The following is a 25,510-nucleotide window of genomic DNA, read 5'->3' as shown; positions in this document are numbered from 1 at the left end:
AGCTATGACATGCAACTATCTGCTGGGGCTTTGGGGGGAAAAAATAAAATAAATAAAATCTTTAAAAAAAAAAAAAAAAAAAAAAAGATTAGTACCATATAGCCTAGGTGAGTAGTAGTCTACACCATCTAAGTTTGTGTAAGTACACTCTATGATGTTCACACAAGGATGAAATCGCCTAACAATGCATTTCTCAGATCATATCCCTGTCATTAAGTGATACATGACTATAATTTTGCTTTTTGATTCTATATAAAGATCTTCCCTATCCTAACGACTTAAACATGATTTAAATTTTCTTTTACTACACATATGGTTCCATTTTTCACATTTAGGTCTTTAATCCATTTGGAATTTATTTTATGATGGCAGGGGCCTTTTTTCTCACATCAACAATTGGAATTTAAATTGAATAGTCCATTTTTTATCTATTGATTTGAAATGCCATATTTATTAACTACTAAAGGCTTATATGGGTATTTTTCCGTTTCTGGATTCTCTATTCTTGCCCACAGATTTGACATCTTATTTATTACAAGCTTTTCAAAATTGCACTTCATATAGGAAATATCCTTGCAAGATATTAAATGAGATTTTGCTAACATTATAAAAAACACCAATCAGGGCCAGCCCCGTGGCTTAGCGGTTAAGTGCGCATGCTCCGCTGCTGGCGGCCCGGGTTCGGATCCCGGGCGCGCACCGACACACTGCTTCTCCAGCCATGCTGAGGCCGTGTCCCACGTACAGCAACTAGAAGGATGTGCAGCTGTGACATACAACTATCTACTGGGGCTTTGGGGGAAAAATAAATAAATAAATAAAATCTTTAAAAAAAAAATACCAATCACAGATTGAAATAAAACGTCTACTTTAATATTTATCACACAAATGTTTACTTACACTTATCTGAAAACCATAAAAGGACAATTTGTGCATGTCACCTTCATAGTACTATCCATATAAGAACAACTATACATAATCATTAATTTAACCATATCAGGATAACACACAAGGTTTTTGTTTGTTTTAGACTTCTCAGTTAAAAGGAAACACCAAATAAAGAAAATGAATTTCCAAAGATTAAGTTATTAACTATATAAATAATAAAAATTATTTCTAAATGTCTTACATGTTGACAACTTTGAATTATACTTACATACTATTATTTCTAAAAACCACAAATTACAACAAGGGTCACTGTCAGGGTGAAAATATATATTTTTAAAGCTTTTTTTAAAATACGCTATTATTATGCTTTAACATCACTTGATTTATTCTTGGCACATGTGGTATCTTAAAAAGTAAAAATACACTTTGCCAATTTTATGTTATTGTGCAGGTCTACGAGAAAGCACAGTTTGGGTGGCAGACGGACCTGTGTTCACTTACCAGCTTCCTCCAAACTTGTGTTGTGTGAGGCTGGTCAATTACTTCTTGGCACTGGGGCCAGGATTAAATTAAATGATGCATATTTTAAAATGCATAGCATGGGCACTAAATGAATGATAGATCTTTTCCCCAATTTATTCACACTGAAGCAATAGCAAAATATCACAGTCTTATGTTTTCGTACAGTTTGAAAAACTAAAAAAAAAAAATTGGGGAAATTTAAAAGTAAAATCAATGTGTTTTGAAAAATCACACTTTTAAGAAATAAGGAAAGCCTTCATCAGGTTTAAATATTTCTCAATAAAACTTAGTGCCTACTATACCCTGATTTAAAAAAAAAAAAAAAAAGTCCTAAAGTATGATAAAATGGTCAATGGTTAAGGACTTTTGGTTTTCTTTTGTGCTACTGATATAAAAATAATGGCTATATTTAAGGCTTATTAAGTGATTGTAGTTGCCCTGAACCAAATCTGTGTTGCACTATCAATTAAAACAGACCTACTGCCTTGAATGACTACCATAGAGAAACTCCCCTGATATTCTACATTTGAACAACCATGGCCTCCTTACTGATTTTAAGTAAAGGTGCATTTGGTGGCATGTGGCAGTACAGCTCGTTTGTCATTAAGGATGCTTCTTATATACACAGTCACAAACCCATCTTTCTCATGCTAAATACTTGGTGTCTGGAAGATCTAAGATTCCTCAAAATTAAATTTAAATTGTTAAAAGGAATAGACTAGTCAGCAATGCTTCCATCCCTATTCTTGGATCTTTTTGTTTTCTACCCTGACCACCTAACAAATCATCCTTCCAAATCTGACTCACAAACCCCTCCTCCAGGAACCTTTCCCCAACCAAACTTCACATTCCTCCATTTATGTCCCTGAAACTCATGTGTAATTTGTATTCACTTCAACCTGCATATATTATTCATGTTTTGTTTGCCTTCTACTTCCAGCTAGTAATCTCTTTGACTTTTTAAGCTTCCACAGTGTTTAGCACAATGCTGTGCATGTATGTATGTGACTGTGTGTATGTGTATGTGTGTGTGTGTGTGTTGAATGAATAAAAGATTAAAGAACCTGGGTGGGTGTAGGATAGGAAAAGTTTCATAATTTTTCAGAAATCAAAAGTGTTGGACCTTCCTAATACTAAAAAATCTGATTTCCAAAGCCATCTCAGTTTGGTTTTGGACATGTCAATAATAAACATGCAGTGAAAAAACTGCTTAAAAAACCTTTATGAAATATTCCAAAAGGCTTTTTAATAAATCATTAAGAGCACCAAACGAAAACATTTTACTAAATAGTGGACGACCTTTCCTGTAACTTCATAAATGTAGACTTCTTTTCATTCAAGACAAAGAATACCAAACAGGAATAGGTGTTGTGAATCAGGATAAAAAAGGCAGCTCACTCTAAGTTAATATCTAATGCACATTTTGCAATTAATTTGAAAAGACTTCTGTGGCATATATATGTTAAGTAAAAGAATGGTTTATGTCAGGATGGTGTAGATCTCTATAGTTGTTTTGATATTATAAAATATGACACATATACTGAAGCTGCTATTTAACAAAAATTTTGTTTATAATAGCTGTTAATATTAAAATAGGATATAATAAAAAATTATTCTCAATGTGTATATTTTCAAATTTGCCTGACAGTGTCCTTTTGAGAAATCTGACAATTTGTAGTTAGATTACAGACATTTGAGTTTCACTTTTAAGACTGAAATATTACACATACATAATAACAAACAACAATATATAGTAGCTTTTGACTGAACCACTCTGCAATTTATATTTAAAGCTTTGCAATAAAACAAAATTCATTGTACCTTTTGTAAGTAAAATTACACAACATATAATGTACACTATAATTACATTAAGAATAAATAAATAAAATGAAGTATAAAAATTCTGTACCATAACAATGAATTGTTTTAGCTGTCATTCTAAATGGTAGCTTATATGTTTGTACTGAGTTCTAATGTATTTTAAACCCAAGAAACTTTATCTTTAAATAATATACTAAAAATATCAAGGTTGGAGCATAAACATAAAACTCTTTATGCCTTTTTTTCTAGTCATCTAGGAAATAAAATAAGACAAATGGGAGACAAGTACAGTTCTTTCTCGTACTGTAAAATGCCTCCTTGCTTCCCCATACACTTCTATGTCATTTCTAGAACAAATATTACAAGATGACAGCTTTGGCAAGTTATAAGCTTATTTAAGTGTTTTTGTATTGGGGAGAAAGAAAAAAAAATTAAACTAAGAACATCCTTTTTGGCTTATTCATTCTCAACCTTTTTTTCTCTAATATACAATAGTAATATAAAAGCACTTCTTGAAATGCTCATTATTCATCACTTTAAACAGCACAAAATGAATTGGATTAATTTAGAGAATTAATCAAAATAGATTATCAGTACAGATACTAGGGTGAGGTCCTAGAATTTGTTACACGTAAGGCTAAACTTGCAAGAGATCTCATGGCAAAAGCAGAGACTTTGTGACATATTCCAGCTTTAGAAATATAGCTAGAAGCCAATCGAAAAAGCCTTTCAGCACCAAAGGTATTGAAGTGCCCAGGAAGCACCTTCTCTACCAGACCTCTGTCGACTAATTCTATCAGACGTTCACAGGTTCCAACATAGTCACTTATCCTGCTGTATGGGAGCCAATCAATCAGTGATCCATCATACACGACATCTCCACTGAAGAGAATCTTTCGGTCTTTGTCATGTAAGCAAATACTGCCCCTGGAGTGACCAGGCATGTGCATAACAGTGAGCTGTCTGTCACCAAGATTGATCACATCTCCTATAAATGAAAACAGAGTTTACAGATAAACATGTTGTACAAGTATATATAATTAATTCAATCACTTCAAGAAGAGAAAAGAAGAACTTTAAACGCTTTCAAAGAGGTTGGGAAGGATGACACATTTTACTTTTATTTCAAAGATACCATATTTCTTAATGATGATTTAAAAATAAGTTGCCTATATATTTCATTTTCATTGTTTGCCACACCAGTGTTTGCCAAAGTGAGTAACGTCAAACACTGTTTCTGCAAGTTGTTATGATACACAAAAGAAAAGAAGACAAGAAGATTCTATGGTCAAATAATTTTGGAAACTCTTCCTTCAAAGAAAATTAAGCAGCTTTCTTTTCTGCAAGGCTTCTTAGAGCTTTTAATATTGCTAATGTACACTGCAGATATACATGAGGCACATATGGTGGTACAGTTTCTCAAACTTATTTGACTACAAAATTTTTAAGAACCCATAGTACCACTACCCAGGTGACACAAATCATGAATGCTGCTCTAGTGAACAGTATTCCATTTTTGCCCCTTGTTTTGTCACTCTGTGGGAATTAAGGCTTGAGGAATTGGTACAAATGATGATGCTCTGGCTACTGCTATTGCTGTGAGTAATAAACTGTCCTCGGTCTCTAACCCAGGAACCTCACATCTTCTGCCAGAATCCATTAAACTGTGGCAGGCTAACTTGCTAACTTAGAAGCAGGGTAAAATCTCCTATTCTTCCCAGTTATTTGACAGTGGGAGGAAACTGAGCTGTATGTGTGAAAAACTGCTGTTTTACTGGATTTAAATCAGTTCTAACTTAAGTAAATCATCATAAGTTAAAAGTTTTGTATTGTTATCTCTAGTGTAAACACACAAACGCAGAAAAAAATCAAAGAAATATAGTTAAAAAGTTAACAGAGAAATTAAAATGGTGTAATATTCAGGATTAGTTAAACATAAAAGAAGACAATAAAGGAGGAACAGAGGAATCAACAAGAAATGAGACATAGAAAACAAATGACAAAATGGAAGACCTAAATAAAACTATATCAATAATTATATTAAATATGAATGGGATAAACACTCTAATCAAAGGCAGAGATTGTCAGACTAGATAAAAAAGCAAGATATATGACCAGTCTACAAGAGAGGAACTATAAAGTCAAAGACAAAAATAGGTTGAAAAGGTTATACCATACAAATATTAATGATAAGAGAACTAGAGTGGCTAGATTAATATCAGACAAAATAAGGAATATTACTAGAGAAAAGAGGTACATTTTATGAGGATATACATTAGGTCAATACATTAAAACAATTAAAACTACAAATATATATGTACCTAAAACAGAGAATAAAAATTTATTAAGTAAAAACTGACACAAGTGAGGTAAGAATAAACAGTTCAAGAATTATGCTTAGAGGGCCGGCCCCGTGGCTTAGCGGTTAGGTGCGCGCGCTCCACTGCTGGTGGCCTGGGTTCGGATCCCAGGCGCACATGGAAGCTATGGCTTCTCTGGCCATGCTGAGGCCGGGTCCCACATACAGCAACTAGAAGGATGTGCAACCATGACATACAACTATCTACTGGGGCTTAGAGGGCCGGCCCCGGGGCTTAGCGGTTAAGTGCGCCCGCTCCGCTACTGGCGGCCTGGGTTTGGATCCCGGGCGTGCACCGAGCACTGCTTCTCCGGCCACACTGAGGCCGTGTCCCACATACAGCAACTAGAAGGATGTGTGACTACGGCATACGGCTATCTGCTGGGGCTTTGGGGAGAGAAGAAAAGGGGGAGAGGATTGGCAATAGATGTTGGCTCAGAGCCAGTCTTCCTCAGCAAAAAAGAGGAGGATTGGCACAGATGTTAGCTCAGGGCTGATCTTCCTCACCAAAAAAAAAAAAAAAAACAAGAATTATGCTTAGAGATTTAAATATTCCTCTCTGAATAATTCATAATGTAAGTAGATAGAAGAATATTCAGTAAGGATACAGAAGACCTGAACAACACTATTAACCAGCTTGACCTAACTGACATATATAAAACACTTCACACCAAAACAGCAAAGTACACATTCTTTTCAATTGCACGTGGAACATTCACCAGGTATACAGCTAGGCCATAAAGCAAGTCTCAATAAATCTAAAAGGAATAAAATCATACAAAGTATGTTCTCCAACCACAACATAATTAAATTAGAAATTAATAACAAAAATAAATATGGGAAATACCCAAACATAGGGAAAGCAAACATCACACTTCTACATAACTTACGAATCAAAGAAGAAATCCAGGGGAGATTAGAAAATCTCTTGAATTGAATAAAAATAAAAATAAAAAATATCAAAATTTATGGAATGTAGCTAAAGCAGTGCTTAGAAGAAAATTTATTGCTTTACTTGCTTATTTTAAAGGATTAACTGTTTAAAATCAATCACCAAAGTTTCTCAAGAAATTAGGAAAGGAAGAGCAAATCAAACAAAAATAAGTATTAAGGAAGAAATAATAAAGGCCAGAGCAGAAATAATGAAATAGGAAACAAATATCAACAGAGAAAATCAAGGAAACCAATAGTTGGTTCTTTGAAAAGAGCAACAAAATTGATACATCATTGGTAGACAAATAAGGAAAAAATTAGAGAAAACAAAAATTGCAAAAATCAGGAATGAAAGAGGAGATATTACTATAGACTCTAAGGAAATGAAAAGGAGTATAAGGGAATATTATGAATAACTTTAAGCCAACAAATTGGACAACTTAGTTGAAATAGACAAATTCTTAGAGACAAATGACCAAAACTGATCGAAGATGAAATAGAAAATCTAAATAGACTTATATCAAAGAAACTGATTAATAATTTAAATCTCTCTACAAAGAAAAGTCTGGGCTCAAAGACGGCTTCATTGGTCAGTTCTGTCAATCATTTAAGACATGGAAAATATCAATCCTGTATAAAGACTTTCAGAATATAGATGAAGAGGGAAAACTTTCTAAATCAATTTTACCTCGAGAAAAGCCAGACAAAGGCAACGTAAAAAGAGAACACTACAAATTAATAATATTCCTAATGAATGTAGTCTCAAAATCCTTATCAAAATATTGACAAATTAAATACAGCAATTTATAAATAAGATAATGACCAAATGGAGTTTATTCCAGAAATGTAAGTTTGGTTTGACTTTTCAAAATTAATTAATGTAATATACCATATTGATAAAATAAAGGAGAAAAGTCATATGATCATCTCAACAGATACAGAAAAAGCATATGATAAAATCCAACCCTTATTTGTGATAAAAACTTTCAGCAAACTAGAAATAGAAGGGAAAGTCCTCACCTTGATAAAGGGTATCTGTGAAAAACCTACAGGTAACCTCTCACTGAATAGGAACACTAAATGCTTTCCTCCTAAGACAGGACAAGGCAAGGATGTCTGCTCTCACCACTTCTATTCAACATTGTACTGAAGTTCCCAGCCAGTGCGATAAACTAAGAAAAAGAGAGCAAAGTCACACAGATTGGAAAAGACATAAATCTGTCTTTATTCACAGACAACAAGATCTTATATGTAGAAAATCCTAAGAAATGTAGGAAAAAGCTAGAGAATTAAAAAGGCAAGTTTAGCAATGTCACAGGGTACAAGATCAACAGACAAAAAGTCAATTGTATTTCTTTTTTTTTTTTTTTTAATTTTATTTATTTATTTTTTCCCCCAAAGCCCCAGTAGATAGTTGTATGTCTTAGCTGCACATCCTTCTAGTTGCTGTACGTGGGACACGGCCTCAGCATGGCCGGAGAAGCGGTGCGTCGGTGCGCGCCCGGGATCTGAACCCGGGCCGCCAGCAGCAGAGCACGCGCACTTAACCACTAAGCCACGGGGCCAGCCCCAATTGTATTTCTATATACTAGCAATGAACTATCAAAAAATGAATTTTAAAAAAACATTCCATTCACAATAGCATCAAAAAGAATAAAATAACTTAGGAAAAAATTTAACAAAAGATGTTTTGTTATATCTGTATACTGAAAACTATAAAAACACAAGAGAAATTAAAGAAGACCTAAACAAAAGGAGAGATATGCCATGTCCATTGACCGGAAGACTCAAAATTGTTAAGATGGTAATTAAATTAAATTTTTCCAACAGCTGCAATGTCTACTAGAACTTTCTGAGATTATCAAAATATTCTGTATCAACACTGTCCACTATGGTAGCCACTAGCTACATGTGTATAATGGCACTTGAAATAACAAACTAAAATTTTAATTTTAATCAATCTTAATTCATTTAAATTTCTATTTAGATAGTCACATGTGGCTAGTGGCTACTGTAATGATTGTTATAGATCTATAGATTCAAAACAATCTCAATCAAAAGCTTGACATGTTTTTTTGTAGAAACTGAAAATGTGACTCTAAAATGTATATGGAAATGCAAATGACCTAGAATAGCCAAAACAAAAATTTTGAAAAAGAGGTACAAAGTTGGAAGAGTTACACTACCTAATTTCAAGAATTATAATAAAGTTACAATAATCAAGACTGTGTGGTGCTGGCTAAATGACAGACATAATCAATAGAGGAGAACAGAGTCCAAAAGGAGACACTCACATATACGGTTAATGGATTTTTGACAAAGGTGTCAACCAAGATAATTCAGTGGGTAAAAGGATAGTATTTTCAACAAATTGGACTAGGACACTTTGGATATCCACATGCAAATAAACAAAAAAGAACCTCTCAGCCCTTACTTCATAATATTAACAAAAATTAAAGTGGATTATAAACTGTGAGAGCTTCTAGAAAACAATAGGAGAAAATCTTTGTGATCTTGAGCTAGACACAGAAATATTAGATATGACACAAAAAACATAAAACATAAGGAAAAATGACTAATTGGACTTCATCCCAGTTATAAACGTTCTTGCTTAAAAAGACGCCCTTAAGAAAATGAAAAGGCAAGCCACACACTGAGAGAAAATATTTGCAAAATGTACATCTGCTAAAAGACTTGAATTCAGAATATATAAGGAACACTCACAACTCAATAATAAGACAGCAAAAATTAATTTTTAAAAAGGAGAAAAAATTTTAACAGACCCTTTAACAAAGAAGATATTTGAATAGCAAATAAGTACCTGAAATGCTCAACATCATTAGTCATTGGGGAAATGCAAATTAAACCACAATGAAATACCACTACACACTCACTAGAATGGCTAAAATCACAAGGACTGACAAAATTAAGTATCGACAAAGATGTGGAGAAACCGGAACTCTTATACCATTCGTATAACTACTTTGGAAAACAGTTTGGTACTTTCTTAAAAAATTAACATATACTTACTTACTATAAAACCCAGGAATTGCATTCCTAGGTATCTACCAAGGGAAACGAAAACAGGCATCCACGCAAAGACTTACATGCAAATGTTCATGGCAGCATTATTCATTAACAGTCCCAAACTAAAAAGACTCAAATTTCCTTCAACAGGGGAAAAGATAAAAATATGTTATATCGAAAAATGGATTATTTCTCAACAATAGAAAGGGGTGAATTATTAATAGATACAACATACATGAATCTCTAAAACATCATGCCAAATGAAAGCAGACAGACACAAAAGACTACATATCATATGACTGCATTTGTAGAAAATTTTCAGAAGAACAAAACTATAGTGACACAAAACAGATCAGTGGGGCCAGGGGTGGGGGCAGGGATTGCCCTGGTCTTGTCTTGAATCCCACTAATTACATAAAGATGGAATCAGACACTCCCAAATTTCCCCACAGTCCAGTCATAAGGGGCCCGATTCCTTTACAGGATAATAGTTCCAGATTTAAGGTGCCTCTGGGGATCACAAACCACTCCTATTTACTGTATGACTGGCAGGTAAAGTAAAGACATTATAGCTAAGTTGATTTAATAATAGAGCTGTTGGAGATCAACTGTTAAATAAGTGTACTGAAAGAAAGAGGGTGAGGGAATTTTGATCCTAAAAAAGAAACAGCAGAGAATTACCAATGCAGGGATAGAGTCTTATTGATCTTTGGTTATATCCAGATGATATTCAAAATATTGAGATGATATTCAAAATATTTAGCAATAGATGAGACATAAGCACCTATCAAAACGGATACCAACTGTAAGCAACTGATAAGGCCATAATGGCTGAATATTATTACATTTGCCATTACCCTGTGGCTTTTTAAATGCCTCCCATGTGCTTACAATGCTCACATATATAATTTCAAGACCTCTCTTACAAGAACCAGAAGTGCCTATGTAATGTATCCATATATATAAATAAATACCATATATATAACTATATATAACATATATATATATATACACACACACACTCTATCCTTCCAAGCCCTCACCCTGACCCAGCTGTCACCACATTCCAGCCTTACTAGATTTCTCTTGGCTTCCCAAATACACTCCCATCTTCGCATGCCCCATCTTTTATTTTTATTTCATTTTTAATAAAAAAAAAAAAGGTACATATTTCAAGTAAAATATTCCAGAAAGCTTTAAAATGTAAGAACAAGTTCTTTGCCCTATTCTGACTCTCCAAGCGCTCTCCTAAGAGGCAACCACTTTTAACAATTGTAGCTATTTCTTCTGGCAGTTGCCTCTACTAGATGTAGTTATCTCTAAATACTGTTCATACTCCATTTCTTGATTTACCAATTAGATACACTACTGATTTCATTCATGTATTACCATGTCTTGATTTTTAAATTTTAGGTGTTGTCTGTTGACTTCCACTGTGAAATAGAAGCATTTTTAGTTCTCTTTACTCCTCACTCTCCACTTAGCATCACCACAGATGTACTGTACATTCCTCATCTTCTCATCCTCCCAAAGACTAAAGATTCAACTGCTCCAGTCTGGAGCCCTCTGCCTGGGGTACTATTGCTGTTGGTGTCAGCCTTTGCCATCATCCTGATGCTTCCTTTCAACTCTCTCTTGCATTAGATCTCCTGTTTCCTGTATTCCACATCTTGGCTTGAAGGGAGTGAATAGGATAAAGGTGTATCTTGGTAGCTTCCTAAATAACAGCATATGGAAAATAATTTTTTGAGAACTTGATTATTAGTGGAACGGGTGTAGAATTCTAAATTGGAAATCAACTTTATTCAAATAAGGCACAGCTCTTCTTTTCTAGCTCCAAAGCCATTATGATCTGTAGAGATGACCTTTTTCACTTAAGTTTTTGGAAGCTTGATCCCAGCATTCTGAAATTTTACAATAATGTGCCTTGCATTGGCTGTGTTTTCATCCATTGTGCTGGGAACTCTGTGAGCTGTTTCAATCTGGAAATTTATATCCCTCAATTTGGGGATATTTTCTTGAATTATCTCTACTATCATTTCTTTTCCTCCACTTTCTCTATTCTCTCTCTCTCTGTGCTCCTATTATTTCAATGTTGGATTTCTCAAACTGGTCCTTTACTGGTTCTCTCCTAGTTTTCATTTTGCCTATCTGCTCTTTTTTGTAAGTTTTCCAACTTTATCTTCTGGATCTTCTACTCAGTAATTTCTGACATTTTAAATTCCAAGAGCTCTTTTGTGTGTGTGTGTGTGTTGTTCTGTCTGTGCTTCTTTTTAAAGCATCCTATTGTCTCTTGGATATCTTGAATGCAATCATTTCTGTTATCCCCTCATGATATTAATAACAGTCCTCCCCTCTCAAGTTGCTTGATGCTGTTTGTTTTTGTATTTGATCTCATGTTAGAGGATTTTCCCCGATTTTTATGCTTGATTGCCTGTTTAAGAGTGGGGGATGAAAAGACTGCTTGAAGCTCGTGCATGCGACCTAGTGACCTAGGCTTCATTGTAGAGAGATCAAGCCAAGGATTACTCAAGGATCAGCATCTTAGTCTTTCCTCTGGGGCTAGGCAGATTTCCCAGATAAGATTCTTCCAATTTCCTACCAATTTCCTACTAAAGGCCTGGCTCTCATCCTTCTGGGAAACTAGTAGGCATACATATATATACTATTCCTCCTATTTTCCATACTGAACCCCTGAGCTCAATAGTACTTAGCATCCCTCAAACAAGAAACCCCTCTGTTTTACTCTCCCCAGAGAACAAACTAACTGGGTGGGCATTCACTTAGGAAGAAGGGTTCTGGCGTTTTAACAGTGTCTTAAATGGCTTTCAATCAACTCTACTTATTTTAGTATTCTTTCCTTTGCCCCTAAGGTACCAGCTACTGCCAATTCCTGAGCCTGCAGGAAGGTCCCTGCAACACAAACTGGATTGGCTCTTGATTTCCCATTGCTGGCATAGGGTAAAACTGCTAACTCAGTCATCACATTTACTCTCCAGCATCTGAAACAGTTCCTCAGTCAATGTGGATTTATACTTAAAACAGAGACAAACCACGGTCCCTGTACAGCACTCTTAGCGGGGTTTTGGGCAGGAGTCAAATTAGATGTGTCTGTTCCATGTGCTACCTTTCTGGAATCTCCTTTTTGTTTTTAACCTTCTCAAATTATTCAAGTCCATCTGAAAAAACTGCTCTAATATCTTTGTGACTCTGGGCAAATTGTTTAAACATGTATAATAAGGGCCAAAATGCTTGCACTTTATATCACTTGAGTGTTGTGAAAAATAGGCAAAATGATGTGTGCCTGTTCAAGAAGAATGTGCTAGATCACGCTATGGTTTATTGCTGTCTTCTTATAGGAAGATACTACTTCACCATTAGTAGGGTGAGTTGTTTTTCCATCAAGGATGATGCACTAGATGATGCTCTCTCCCTGTCTTCTTTGTCCCTCATTTACAAATCAGCTTTTAGGTTAGTGATACAGTGCATAGATTTATGCTTCTCCATGACAGGTGATCATCAATTCACTAAATGAAATGCAATATAAACTAATGACTTCAGCCTCCTTATGTTCTAACCAAAGCAATGAAGACTTTATGTTGTTTGGGTATGCGCTGCTCATGTGTGTGTAACTGTGTATGAATTCTTAATACAAATATTTTTTATCTCTTTCCAGGCATCTGGATTATGAGAACAACAAGTTAGCAGGCCACACCATTCAGAAGAGAGAGGAAATTAATATTCCTGAGAAAAGAGGAAATTAGATACAACTTGACAGGGTGAGGCATCTAGCTCCTAATGAAAAACAACTTTTGATTTAACACAGTATTATCACCTTCAAAGTGTTTGGTAAATATTAAGCTTTCTTTTCACACCTTCAAAGGCTTAAAGCACCACACAGGGAGCTAGCAGGCCCCTTGCAGCAACAAAATGCTATAATTCTACCAACAACTGGGATTTAGGAAACCTGGGTTCTAGTCCCAGCTCTTTCCCAAACTGGCTATGTGCCCTCAGATATGATATTCAGGCCTGCCTGGACTCTTCATCTACAAAATAATAATTCCTATCATTCTTTCACCATTGATTTCCTATTGCCACCAGCGCAGCAAAAGTAAATAAATCAAAAGTAATTTATTCGTTTAGAAAATTTAAATATATTTTAAATACTAATGTAAACATTTTTTGGCCTGGGTGCCAGAATTAATTTAGTCTGAATACCCATCAACTGCATGGAAATCCTATCTCTAAAAGTATCAATTTTATCAACAAATACAGTAATTTTTACCTCAAATTATCAGGTAATGTAAGACTCCCATCTAAACTCATTTTTTTCCTAATCTTTAGATTTAAAATTTTAATGAAAAGACTTTTTGGGTGGGGTGTGAAGTACAGAATCTTGCTTTGTATTTTTATATCTCAAGTGATCAAGATCTCATCTGTAAGATAAACTGATTTTTGTAAAATATTTCATAATTTGTCATATTGGTTGGTCATAAAGTGAGCCTTATTGTACCGCAGCAACTGGATTTTTCTACTTTTTAGAGGAACGTTTTAATAAATTAAAGTGGCAATTAAAATGGTTTCAAAATAGAAAGGAAAGAAGGGGGTTTCGCATCCTACTCAGAATTACCATAATATATTTATGGGGTAGGATTTATGGGGTATGATCTGCATACTTTGATCTATTGTGCCTTGGTTCAAACCCTAGCTTTTGTCACTATCTTGCTCTGTGGACTCTAGGCAAGCCATTTAATTGGGGGTCAGCCATGTCACTTCAAATGTGTTGTGAGGATAAAATGAAATCAACAAAAGTATTCTAAAAAGAAAAAAAGGAAATTAATACACATATATTGCTGCTGTGGCTAATCAGCTCAATTATTTAAGCACCTGTTTGGGGTTGGGAAGGTTGGGGGAGTTGGGGCCTTACTCTATTTTATTTTATTCCAATAACTTCTCTCTGATCCCCATCCTGTCTTTCACAGAGCCAAAGAGGCCCATGCTTTAGTCCACATACTTCACCATCACCGGAAATAACCTCCTTATTAATCTTTCTCAGGCCTTGCTTTCAACCAGACCAGGTATCTCATCACGTTAAGACTCAGCCATCTTCTACTTTTTATGTTCACTATCAAGCTTGCTCTCTCGTGAGGCAACGTCAAGCACAGAAACCTATCTGGAAGATAAGGATGCACGAGCAGATTGGAACCACTGCTCTCTAAAGGCTTTCTAAGCCTACAGGTGGGAATTGCTCCTTCCCGGCGGTGACCGCTGACCAAGGCGGATGAAGTCAGCAGTTCTCAAAAGCACAGAGCATGACAAGCACTCTCCGGGAGGCGTCATTCCTTAAAAGTCTGCTCGCTAGAAAACCGCCTGGAAATGTCAGACAAGTGTTCGGGGAAAGAATGGGAAATTCCTAGTCACAAGTCTCTGTAGTGTTACTACTGTACCTTACACAAGAAACTGACCAGGGGGTGGGGCCGGCTTTCATTCGAGCATGCGGCATTGCTACACTGTGCCAGAGCTGGTCTCTGGAAGGGAAGGCTGCGATAGCCTTGGCTCCCGTGGAGGGGGCTTTTACGCAGGAAAGGGAGAAAAAGAAGTGGTGTTCCTGCGAGGTGACAAAACAAGCCCCTTATAGCCACGCACGTCTGCAGCATGCATCCCTCGGCCAGTTTCGCCCCAATCCCCTCCATTAATGTGAGAGCGCGCGCCCGTGAGGGCCCATTACCATCCTGCAGGATGAGGGTGGGCTGCACCGCCTGTACTCGGAACTGCCTGGCCCTCCAGCCGGGGCTGGGCGCCCGCACCACCTCACTGTCGGACAGCCAGGTCACGGTCTCAAAGTTGTCCCCGCGAGCCAGCGCCTCGGCCTCGGCGTGGTGCACCGCCACCCGGTCGAACTGGTAGAGGCCGCCGGAGTGGTCGAAGTGCACGTGGGTGGCCACAGCCAGCAGCGGCCGGCACGCCGCGTCCTCCTTGGCCCCGCGGTCCTGCAAGAGGCCGGAGGAGTACAGGTACTCGGGGAGGCTGCGCAGCCCCAGGCCCGTGTCGATCACCACGTCCTGCTCGGAGCCACGCACCAGCCAGATGTTGGCGCGGTTGCCCGACTCATAGAAGCGTTCCTGAATCCAGAAGATGCCGTCGCCCAGAGACTTGTGGGCGTACCACTCGAGCGCCGACATGCTGGGCAGGGATGCAGCCGGGCGGAGTGGGTGTGGGCGTGTGTGCCCCTCGCAGGCTGTCCAGACGCGAGGCGCTGCGGCGGCGTGGAGCGGTCTGCCCGCAGCCAGGGAGGAGGCGCGGAGCCAGGAGGGGGCGGGGGATGCGGGAGGTGCGAGGGAGAACCAGGAGGAGGAAGGACGCGCGCAGACGCTGCCCGGAGCGGCCACCGCACCCTCCCGCCTGGTCTGCAGAAAACAGAGGCTGCTCGGCCCGCCCCGGGCGCTGGAGCAATCGCAGGCTCTGGAGCCGCAGCAGGAGGGAGCGTTCACGCAGGGGCCACTGCAGCAGACTGGAGACACAGAAGGCGACACGGTCCCCACCTCGGGGGCCTGCCTGCAGAGGCCAGGAGCGAGGCGTGGGAGGCTCCAGGCCCGCCCACCAACCGCGCGCCGCGATGCGCACTTTCAGCCGGCGCGGAAAGAGTCTGGTCCAGCCGGTTGGATGACTACGGCGCCTGCCGAGGGCTAAAAAGCTCTTGGCCCAGTGGGCGGGGCCTCGCTCGGGGGTGGGCGGAGCTAACTAGTCGGGATGCGAACGCGGCTCTGAGGCCGCATGGAGGGCGGAGCACGCTTCTCCAGAGGTGGAACCAGCAGCACCCGAGAGCCGGCGCCCTCGGTCCGCACCCCTTCTTTGCCGGCCGGCGCTTCGGCTGCGCAGTGTTGCCCAAGCCTCGAGACTTAGTGAGCAGGTAACAGAGCAAGCGATTGAGGGCCTGGGAGGAGATGGAGAGGGTAGAGGGTAATTAAAGAGGCACATGGAGAAGGTGGGGGAAGTCGGGGATGAAGATTCATTAAAGCGCTTCTGGATTGAGAGGCGTTGGGACATAGCTTTACCTCCCCTTTTCCTAGTCCCTTCAAAATCTTTTAAAGTCGTCGTTTCCAGATCTTACCTAGTCTCCACTTCTTGGGACTGTTTGCAGTGAGTGAGAAGGGCATTTGTGCTCTTACCGATGGTAGATTTTCAAATCCGATGACTAGGGTTGGTTCAGGCACGAGTCATTGCCGCAGACTTGCAGCTAAGGACAGACTATTCAGTATGTTTTCTTAACTGTTGGCACTTTACCCTGTATCGTGGGAGAGGGGTTGTTAATAAGGATTTTCTTCTCTTCTACATAATGAAATTCTGTATTCCTCCTCCCATCCTCCATTTTTTCGGTTACTTTGTCCGCTCTTGGAAGAGAGCAAAGAAAGTTGGTAGAAAGGCTCAACTAAGGAAAGGTGGAGGCAGCCGCACCTTGTGAAGACAGGAAAAGTGGATACTGACTGGGTGTGCCCCCCCCCCGCGACATAAATCACCCCCACTATTAACACCAGGTCCCTGTCCCCACCCCACCCCACCCTTCCCAGCTATTGAAACATCTATTTAGGCGTCAAAAATTCCCTTGAAGACTTGACTAACCTCCCTACTCAGCCAGGAAAAATTATAAAACACCCATGAGACAACATTATAGAAGATAATTAGGAAAACCTTTACTGTGGCAGCTACTAGAAAGCCTTCCTAGAAGGAGAAGTGTACTCTCCCCCCACCCCCAAAGCCTTCGGTAGGGATGCAGCGGTTCTGAATAGGTTCTGAATAGTTTCCTCGTCTAGTTAGAAGTTATCCAGTCACTGTTCAGGGCTATCGTTATGTGCAAGTCCCTGAGCTAGGTGATCTGTGAAGAACAGAATTGTGCCAAAAAAAAGTCATGATCTGGGTTCTCAAGAATTTAGGGAAGATAATATCTGTACACATATTTGCAATATAAAGCAATATGGGATCTGTACAGCAGAGGAAGTCAAAACTAGGTGCTATAAGAATACAGAGGGCAGGGATTATGGGGAGTGGCATTTGAGCTGTCCTCAGGACGTTCTCAGCAGGGAAGCACAGAGCTCACTGTAGTTTGGGTATCTTTCGTCTAGGCAAAGGGGATCCACTGGAGGTGAAATGGAGTGATATCTTCAGTAGGCCATGAGCTCAGCAATAATTCATCGGGTATTCACTGGACTTTTGCCAAGCTCTGCTGAGTGATGGGGCAGGAAAAGGGGAGTAAGTCTTCAAGGAGGCCTTACACTTACAAATCCCTCTGCTTGGATCAGCCTTTCCCCTGGATATCTTCCTAGTCCTTGGCATGACTCTTTCTTTCACTTTTGTCAGGTTTGTGCTCAAATACTACAGAATACAGGAGGACTTCTCCAACCATCCTTTCCATAATAGCACCCATGTTTCCTGTTTTTTCTTTATATCACTGATCACTACCTGACACTTTCTATAAAATATATTTATATTTTCCATTTCCCATACTAGACTATGAGCTCCATGAGAGCAGAGACTTGTTTTGTTCACTGCTATATTCCCAATGTGTGAAAGATGGTCTGACACAGAGGATGCTTCATAAATACTTGATGAATGGATAAGTGAGGAGCTTACTGGGCAGACAGACAAGAACTGACAATTACAACATGATTTTAAAAAGGGTAATAAAAGCAATGTAGTACTAGGGAAACAACAAGGAGGGAGAGGCCTACCTCCATGTAAGCTGGAGGAAATGGTCACAGACAAGTGTCATTTGCATAGCATCTTAAATGATGCTGGGGCTTGCTCAGGTGGATGTGGGAGGAAGGCACCCCAGGCAGAAGTAATGCTATAGGCATGAGCTGGTGTAGCAGACTTGAGAGTGGCTAGAGTGTAGGATACATGGGGCGAGAGGCAGAAAGTTAGACTTGAAAGCTCTGCCAGTTAAGGAGAGTAGCACATCAAGGTTTGTGTTCTAGAAAGATGACCGGAGAGTGGCTTGAAAGGGGGAGTCTGGCCATGGGAAATTTATTTGTTCTGTATTAGAATTCTAGGCGAGAGATGGTGAAGGCCTGAACTGAAGCAGAGGTGAAGGAAGGTGAACATGTGAGAGAGGACACAGAGCTGATAGTCTTCTGCTGTTAGATGAGGGGATTGAGGGAGACGGAGAGGAGGTCAGCATGACTACCAGGTTCTTATTGGGGCAACTTAGGTGTCATTCATTAGGAAAGATACTGTGACCTGGCTTTCAGTGCGTCCCCTAGTTTCCATGCCTGCTTACATCTGTTTGTACATTTATTCACCTAGCTAATATGTGCAAAAGACTGTGTGAGATGTGGAGAAAAATACATTTAAGCACAATCATAATTCATAAAAGGTTAGAACTAGGAGAAGTTTCAGAGGTTAGCTCAGCCTTTGCCACGGGGTTGTTTTTATAGTTGATTAGAATGGGCTTTTGCATTTCAGCTCGTGGTTGGTTGAACTACACTCATCAAGCCATCTCAAAACAATTCTGAATAGGAATTTTCAGGAGGCATCCCAAAATGGAAAGATGATGCTTCTGATTTTACATTTTTAAATCCAGTCAATTTTGCCATTACTAATTCACTTCACTGTAAAGATTAAACACATCCACGGGATTAAAAAACTATTCAACTAGCCTAGAAATGTATTTCAGGCAGCGTAATGGAGAAAGGACAATGGAGAAAGATATCCTGAGGCTTTACCCCAGTCCACTCGTTGTTAGCAATTAACTGCGTGTCTTCAGGTAGTCAGCTAACCTCTTAGGGCCTCACTTTCCTCTTCTATAAAATGGAAAGTTTATTCTGGAGGAATGGTTCTTGATTTAGGCTAGACATTGTAATCTCCTGGGATGCTTTAAAAAGTCCTGCCTAAATCCCACCTCCAAAGATTCTGATTTTATTGTTCTGGGGTGAAGCCTGAGTTGTTGTTGTTGTTTTTAACTCCCCTGATAATTCCAATTTACAGCCAGGTCCCAAACTTCATAGTTCTGGAAATTAAAATAACAAAAACTTAATAGTAGGCTGACTGAATTGTACTTCTGTGGGTAAATTTGCTCATGAAATCACATTAAATAAATTAATAAGGAAAGCTGAACATTAATTGTGGAACTGTTGCTATATAGGGAGCACTATATAGGGGATATAAAATCTCCAGTGTTAATCCAGTCGAAGAAATAAGCAAACAAACAAAAAACATGAGTGAAACTTCTTCCCTTTGGAAAAGGCTCATTTTCCAAAAGGAAGGTTGTCTCTATTTGTTTCAGAATTGACGAGTGTAGCAATATGTGTGTCAGCTCAATTTTTAAAAATCCATTTATTTTAACAGGAGGATCTTTCCAAGAGTCAGGTGGGATGAAATGACTGTTGTGGATGTTAAGGGACTTACACTGGATCTTAAGGTGTAAAGGGATGCCGCTGGGCGGGGAGGAAGAGGAAGTAGGTTGTCGTGGGGAGAATGATAGTCAAGACCTGATTACAGAAGAATGAGTCAGGAGGATAGGTGCAGCCATCTTACAAGGGCTCTGAGTACTTGGATAGGGAGTTTGGATTTCATTCTCTAGCCCAGAAGGAAGATGAGAAGAGTAGCATAATCAGAACTATGCTTTAGGATGAATAATGTGGAAGAATAAGTTAAAATAAATGGGAAGAACAAGGGGTACCACAAAACTTGCAGTCAATCAAAAGTGAGGTGGGAAAGGGCTGGGCCTGATTATGGTAGAGGAAATGGAAAGGAAGGGGCATTTTGAAGGAAAAATTAGATGATTGATTTGACAGGAGGTGTGGAACACATGAGGAATCAATACTGATTCACTCCACATCTTCAAATGTTGGTGACTGGGAAAATAATATACCATGGATAAAAATAGGGACATTATACATGAAAGGCAAGCTCGTTAGTGTAGGGAGAAGATGATCTCAGTATTGTCGTTTAAGGTGCTGTCCATATATTTTTATGGTGATAAGAATATGGGTTGAAACTCAAGACAGAAGTCAGTGCTGGAGGTAATGGTGTGGAGAGGTCATCAGACCCAGAGAGTGGGTGCATTTTCTGAAGATAGAAAAAGAACAGAAAACCAAAGATTGAACCTTAAGGAAATCTATATTTAGGGTGGTTAAGAAGAGAAGTAGACACAAAAATTGTCAATGGGGTAGAAGAACCTGGAGTTTTATTAAAGCCTGGGGAAGAGAACTTCAAAAGGGAGGAGGCAAAAATGAGCAGTGTGCTTTGGAAGTCCAAGAGCAGGAACAAGGAGAAAAGGCCACTGGATTTTACCAGTGGAGACCGTTAGGGACCTTGACAGTTCAGCATCTTCGTGAGTGTAGTTCCCACCACAAGATAAAAGCCAAATGCTTTACCACAGCTCACACAGAGCTGCACCAGATCTGGCCTCCACCGGCCTCTCCTTGCTCCTTGCTCCTCACCAACCACATGAGCTTCTTGTTCCTCAGACACTCCCAGCTTGTGGCTTCCTCCTCTGCCCTTGCTGTTTCTTCTTTCTGTAGCCATCTCCATCCCAACCCTCCATCTTGTGGCTCACGGGCCCTCTCCAGCACAGTGCTCAGATTTATCCTCCACCGAAAGACCTTCCTTGCATGAAAAACCCACTGCCATACCCTTTTGTTATTCTGTATCTCCTTACCATGATTTATTTTTCTTCAGAGCTGTATTGATTTCCTGTGGCTGCCATAACATAATACCACAAGTTGGGCGGCTTAAAACAACAGAAATTTATTCTCTTACATTTCTGGAGGCCAGAAGTCTGAAATCAAGGTGTCAGTAAGGTTTGTTCCTTCTGGAAGCTCTGAGGAATACTCTTCGATGCCTCTTGCCTGGTTTCTGGTGGCTCCTGGCACTCCTTGGCGTTCCTGGCTTGGAGCTGTATCACTCCAATCTCTGCCTCCATCTTCACTTGCTGTTTTCCCTGTGTGTCTGTCTCTCTGTCCAAATTCCCCTCTTATAAGGACACCAGTCATTGGAAGAGGGCTCACTCTAATCCAGTACAACCTTATCTTAATTGGATTACATCTGCAGAGACTTTATTTCCAGATAAGGAAGGTCACATTCACAGGTACCAGGGGTTAGGACTTCAACATATTTTGAGGGGGGACAAATTCAACCCACATCAAGAGCACATAATTTTATGTTAGACACTTATTTGTTTACTTGTTTATGTTCTTTCATCCACTGAAATATAAGCCCTGAAGGCAGGAACTTGGTTTTGTTCAATGCTGTCAGGTCCTACCTATAATGCTCAATGTTGTTAAATGAATGACTTCATGCAATTGGCCCGTATGAAGTTGAGGAAGATTTGGATAATGAGGAAATTGGGACAAATGGCTTAAAAAACTCTTCATTCAAGAAGTTTGGCAAGTGCAAAAGGAACAAGGTGGTAGTTGAATCAACTTAAAGGATTTCAAAGAACTTAGGCTTAGGCCTTGCTTGTGAGCAATTTTTCCCGTGAGACAGTTGCCCGAGTCCAGGGAATACCTGTCAGCCTCTGCAAGAGAAGAAAATGAATGTAGCAGCTTCTCCAGGTACAGGAGAACTGACCCGTGACAATCAAACTGGAAAGAGAAAGATTTGTAGGCCAGAATGCCAGGTAGTTATTCAGGGTGTCTCAGGAGCTAAGACTGATTATTCTGCCAAGGGCAGTGCATTCACTAATGGTATCAATTTATATATCAAAGGTTACCTGGTAAATACAAAAGTTTAAAGTCAGCAGAGTTTGATATTTCTCAAAGGGTATTCCATCAAGCAATGGTAGCTGATATACTCTCTTTTTAGGGTGAATTTTCCAAATTGCTTCCCAGAGCCCACCTCCAAATATTCTGGTGTAGTAGGTTTGAGGGCTTGAGGATCTCTTGGGACTCTGTATGTTTAACAAGTCTTTCAGGGAATTCTCATGGTCAGGCAAGTTTGGGAAACCTAGAATTGTTCTTAATCTCTGATTAGTGGCAAATCTCGGATTGGAATTCAGCCCAGTGGGCTTGACCATGCTACTGGGCTCCTACAATTAGTTTCTTAGAGTGAAGGTGTGAGCCCTTCTGCTCTGCAATTTTCATACTTGGGAGACCTGCTTTCTGTAGGTTCAGCATATGCTTTAGTGACTCAGCAATTGAAACAAGGCCATTTGGATATTTTCCTTTTATTGTGGACAGATGGAATGAACTTGGTTATTAAAATAAGTACCTTTTTTATGTGAATTGTGTTTCATAGTAACTAAGTAGGTGAATGAGGAGAATTGATTCCTGGTAGAATTCCAGTTAATAAATACAGAATAAATGATAAAATTTGTATATCACCACGTTACAATCCATAATGGAATAATGGATCTAAGCTACAATCAGTGGCTGCTAAAATCATTAGGTGAAAACTGATGGGGAACTTTATACTAGATAAAACAGGCTGACAGATCCTGAACCCACTGACCAAGAGAGAGACTTGATGTGCATCCTGATGTGATGCAGTAGGAAAAACAGCATCTCTTTTAAGTATTCTTGCAAAAAAATCAAGCCCAAATTTGAGTAAGCCTCTAGTCCACCTGATTATAGAAAATACAGGGAATAGAGGAATGTGTTAACCACATCTCATATATGCAATCACTGAAATCCAGAATATGGGAAATTGTACAGCCTTACTACTCGCCAAGTATGGTCTGCAAACCAACAGCATTGGTATCTCCAGAGAGCTTGTTAGAAATGCAGATTTTTAGGCCCCACCCTCAGGCGACTGAATCCTAATCTGCATTTTAACAAGAGTTCTAGGTAATTCACATATGCCTTAAAGTTGAAGAAGCATTGTACAGGACAATGACCTCGTCTTTTCAACAAGTAAATAGTAAGGAAGAAAAGGGAGGGAACTGTTAGAGTGGTATGGGAGGGCATATTATTGCTCTCTTGGGCACACAGGGTTGAATGATACTCAGTATTAACAGTGGGAAAAGAGATTTAAAGAAGATGCGCTCTAGTCCTCACTACAGTCGAATGCAGAGTTGTGGTGCAAGAGCCCTACTGTGGCAATCCCTGTTAATACTCTGCCAGCTCAGTTCTCACATAGTGAAATCATGTTTCAGACAATCCAGAAGTTCAGTACAGGACTTGAGTATATGACATCATTATTGTCCCCAAAGTTGAAGATAGTACAGGTTTATCTTACCTTTAACTATTTCAGATGTTTTTCTCTGAACTTTAAAAAAATTTTTTTGCTTGAACAGACATCTTCAGAGTCTTACGGAGCCTATTCCCATTTTGAAAAGGACATTAGATTAGATCTCAAGGATCCTTTCTAACACTCAAATTCTAGGATAAATAAGTCACTAAAAATTTAAAGTGTCTTGGGGCCGGCCCAGTGGCGCAAGCGGTTAAGTGCGGGCGCTCCGCTGCAGCGGCCCGGGGTTCGCCAGTTCAGATCCCAGGCAAGCCATGCTGTGGCGGCGTCCCATATAAAGTGGAGGAAGATGGGCACGGATGTTAGTTCAGGGCCAGTCTTTCTCAGCAAAAAAAGAGGAGGATTGGCAGATGGTAGCACAGGGCTGATATTCCTCACAAAAAAAAAAAAAAAAACTGACGTGTGTATGACTGCTGATGGTCTTCAAGTTGAATGAAAAAGCAAGACATCTTCTCTTCATCAGCCAACATTTCCTGGTTCATATTTTTTATGTATTTCTAAGATCTCGTTGCCAAATAACAGAGGGGTAGAGAGACTGAGAGTGGTTCGGGCAGCATCTCAAAGGAGACCCAGGGTGAGCCCTCCACCAGGACCTGGGTGAGGTGGTCGAGGCCATCCATCATCACCTCACCTGCCAAACGTGACTAAATGTGAGGGCTTCAGGAATCAGTCTATTACATGTTTATTTCTTTACAAATTTTGCTTTCCAGAAGTGTTTTCAATTGGCCATGCTACTTAAGGGGTGGAGTGTATTTTGCTTTAAAATATTGGTTTTATTTTTCAGGTGATCCAGTGAATCTTAATCATTAATAGTGTCTTTCAGAACTTGCCCGCATAACTAGTTCCGATGGCTGGGAATAAAGGAAGAGGACGTGCTGCTTATACCTTTAATATTGAGGCAGTGGGATTTAGCAGAGGTGAAAAGTTACCCGATGCAGTCTTGAAACCACCCCCACTATTTCCTGTAAGTACATTAACAGTGGAATTCTCAGTGTTTTTTCATGTTTCAGAGAAAGTTAAAGTTTTATATAGGACTTGAGTATATGCTATCATTATGATATCCTAAAGTGTAAGAAAGTAAAAGAGAGTGTGTTTCACTTACCTTTAATTTAAATATTTCCACTGTTCTTCCCTGAACCCTTTCTAATTTTTAGACAGCTTTCTTGAAATACAGAAAACAAAACTGTATACGCCTTTCCATGAATATATTCAGTACTATGTGAACTAAGAATTTTTTTTAATTCTTACATCTTCTATTGTTGTTATTGGTATTTTCCAATATTAAAATAATATTTTTAAAAGTAAAGTTAGGTTTTACAGTCAGGTCCCACTCTACCAGACTTTCACTTAATGATTTTTCTTCTCGTCTTGTATCTATAGAATTTAATTTTGCTTCCTAGTATACCACTTGGCCTTTTTTCCCACTGAATTTATTTATTTATTTTTTGCTTATTTCCCTATTTTATCAAAATCAATTTGAATTTTGTTACTGTTGCTCAAAATATAAGCATTTCTACTACATTTAGTTTTGTTTTTAAATTTAATGAGTAGGCTGCAAGCTTAATTGGCATAATGTTTAATCTAATGCTTTCGCTTGATATTTAGTTTAAAATGTAAACTTACATTTCCAGTGTATATGTTGTGGTATAAAAAGTGAAAAAATCATAAATAACCAAGTATCCCTCCCTCCAGGAATCTTTCCCCTATTTCAAAAGGAAAAGTCCTTTGTTGAAAGATTTATGTAAGTAGAGGACCCTGGACAGATGTATCTGGGCA

The 25,510-nt window shown here is 39.1% G+C and overlaps 2 protein-coding genes across 6 annotated transcripts in view; one reads left to right on the top strand and one right to left on the bottom strand.

Annotated features, from left to right (window-relative positions):
• Positions 1–851: 851 nt before the first annotated feature.
• MBLAC2 (metallo-beta-lactamase domain containing 2) lies at positions 852–16,184 on the bottom strand. Its single transcript, XM_004420375.2, has 2 exons — positions 15,279–16,184; positions 852–4,219 (listed from the first exon to the last, which is right to left on the bottom strand). The coding sequence occupies exons 1-2, from the start codon at positions 15,730–15,732 to the stop codon at positions 3,834–3,836; spliced, it is 840 nt and encodes a 279-aa protein (XP_004420432.1). The 5' UTR covers positions 15,733–16,184; the 3' UTR covers positions 852–3,833.
• A 134-nt stretch (positions 16,185–16,318) lies between these two features.
• Positions 16,319–25,510, top strand: part of POLR3G (RNA polymerase III subunit G) — a 40,434-nt gene continuing 31,242 nt past the window's right edge. For 2 of the 5 annotated variants that reach the window (XM_087430064.1, XM_087430063.1), the window contains exons 1-2: positions 16,325–16,460; positions 24,558–24,698. In XM_087430064.1, the coding sequence (XP_087286190.1) occupies positions 24,582–24,698 (117 nt within the window). In that variant the 5' untranslated portion in view covers positions 16,325–16,460; positions 24,558–24,581. Of the gene's footprint in view, positions 16,461–24,547; positions 24,699–25,510 lie in introns of all 5 variants that reach the window. The other 3 variants (XM_014797298.2, XM_087430066.1, XM_087430065.1) reach the window with 3 other exon arrangements.

Source organism: Ceratotherium simum, chromosome 4, assembly GCF_057802395.1.
Source record: "Ceratotherium simum simum isolate JZ-2026a chromosome 4, ASM5780239v1, whole genome shotgun sequence".
Classification (NCBI taxonomy): Eukaryota; Metazoa; Chordata; class Mammalia; order Perissodactyla; family Rhinocerotidae; genus Ceratotherium; species Ceratotherium simum.
This window is presented reverse-complemented; position numbering and strand designations above follow the sequence as displayed.

What these genes read in the sequence shown, in the direction of transcription:
- MBLAC2 (XM_004420375.2), bottom strand. Translation starts at nt 15,732, where the DNA reads ATGTCGGCGCTCGAGTGGTACGCCCACAAGTCTCTGGGCGACGGCATC. An exon ending in CACCCTCATCCTGCAGGATG is followed by an intron (nt 4,220 to 15,278) that starts GTAATGGGCCCT and finishes TTTCATTTATAG; the next exon opens with GAGATGTGATCAATCTTGGT.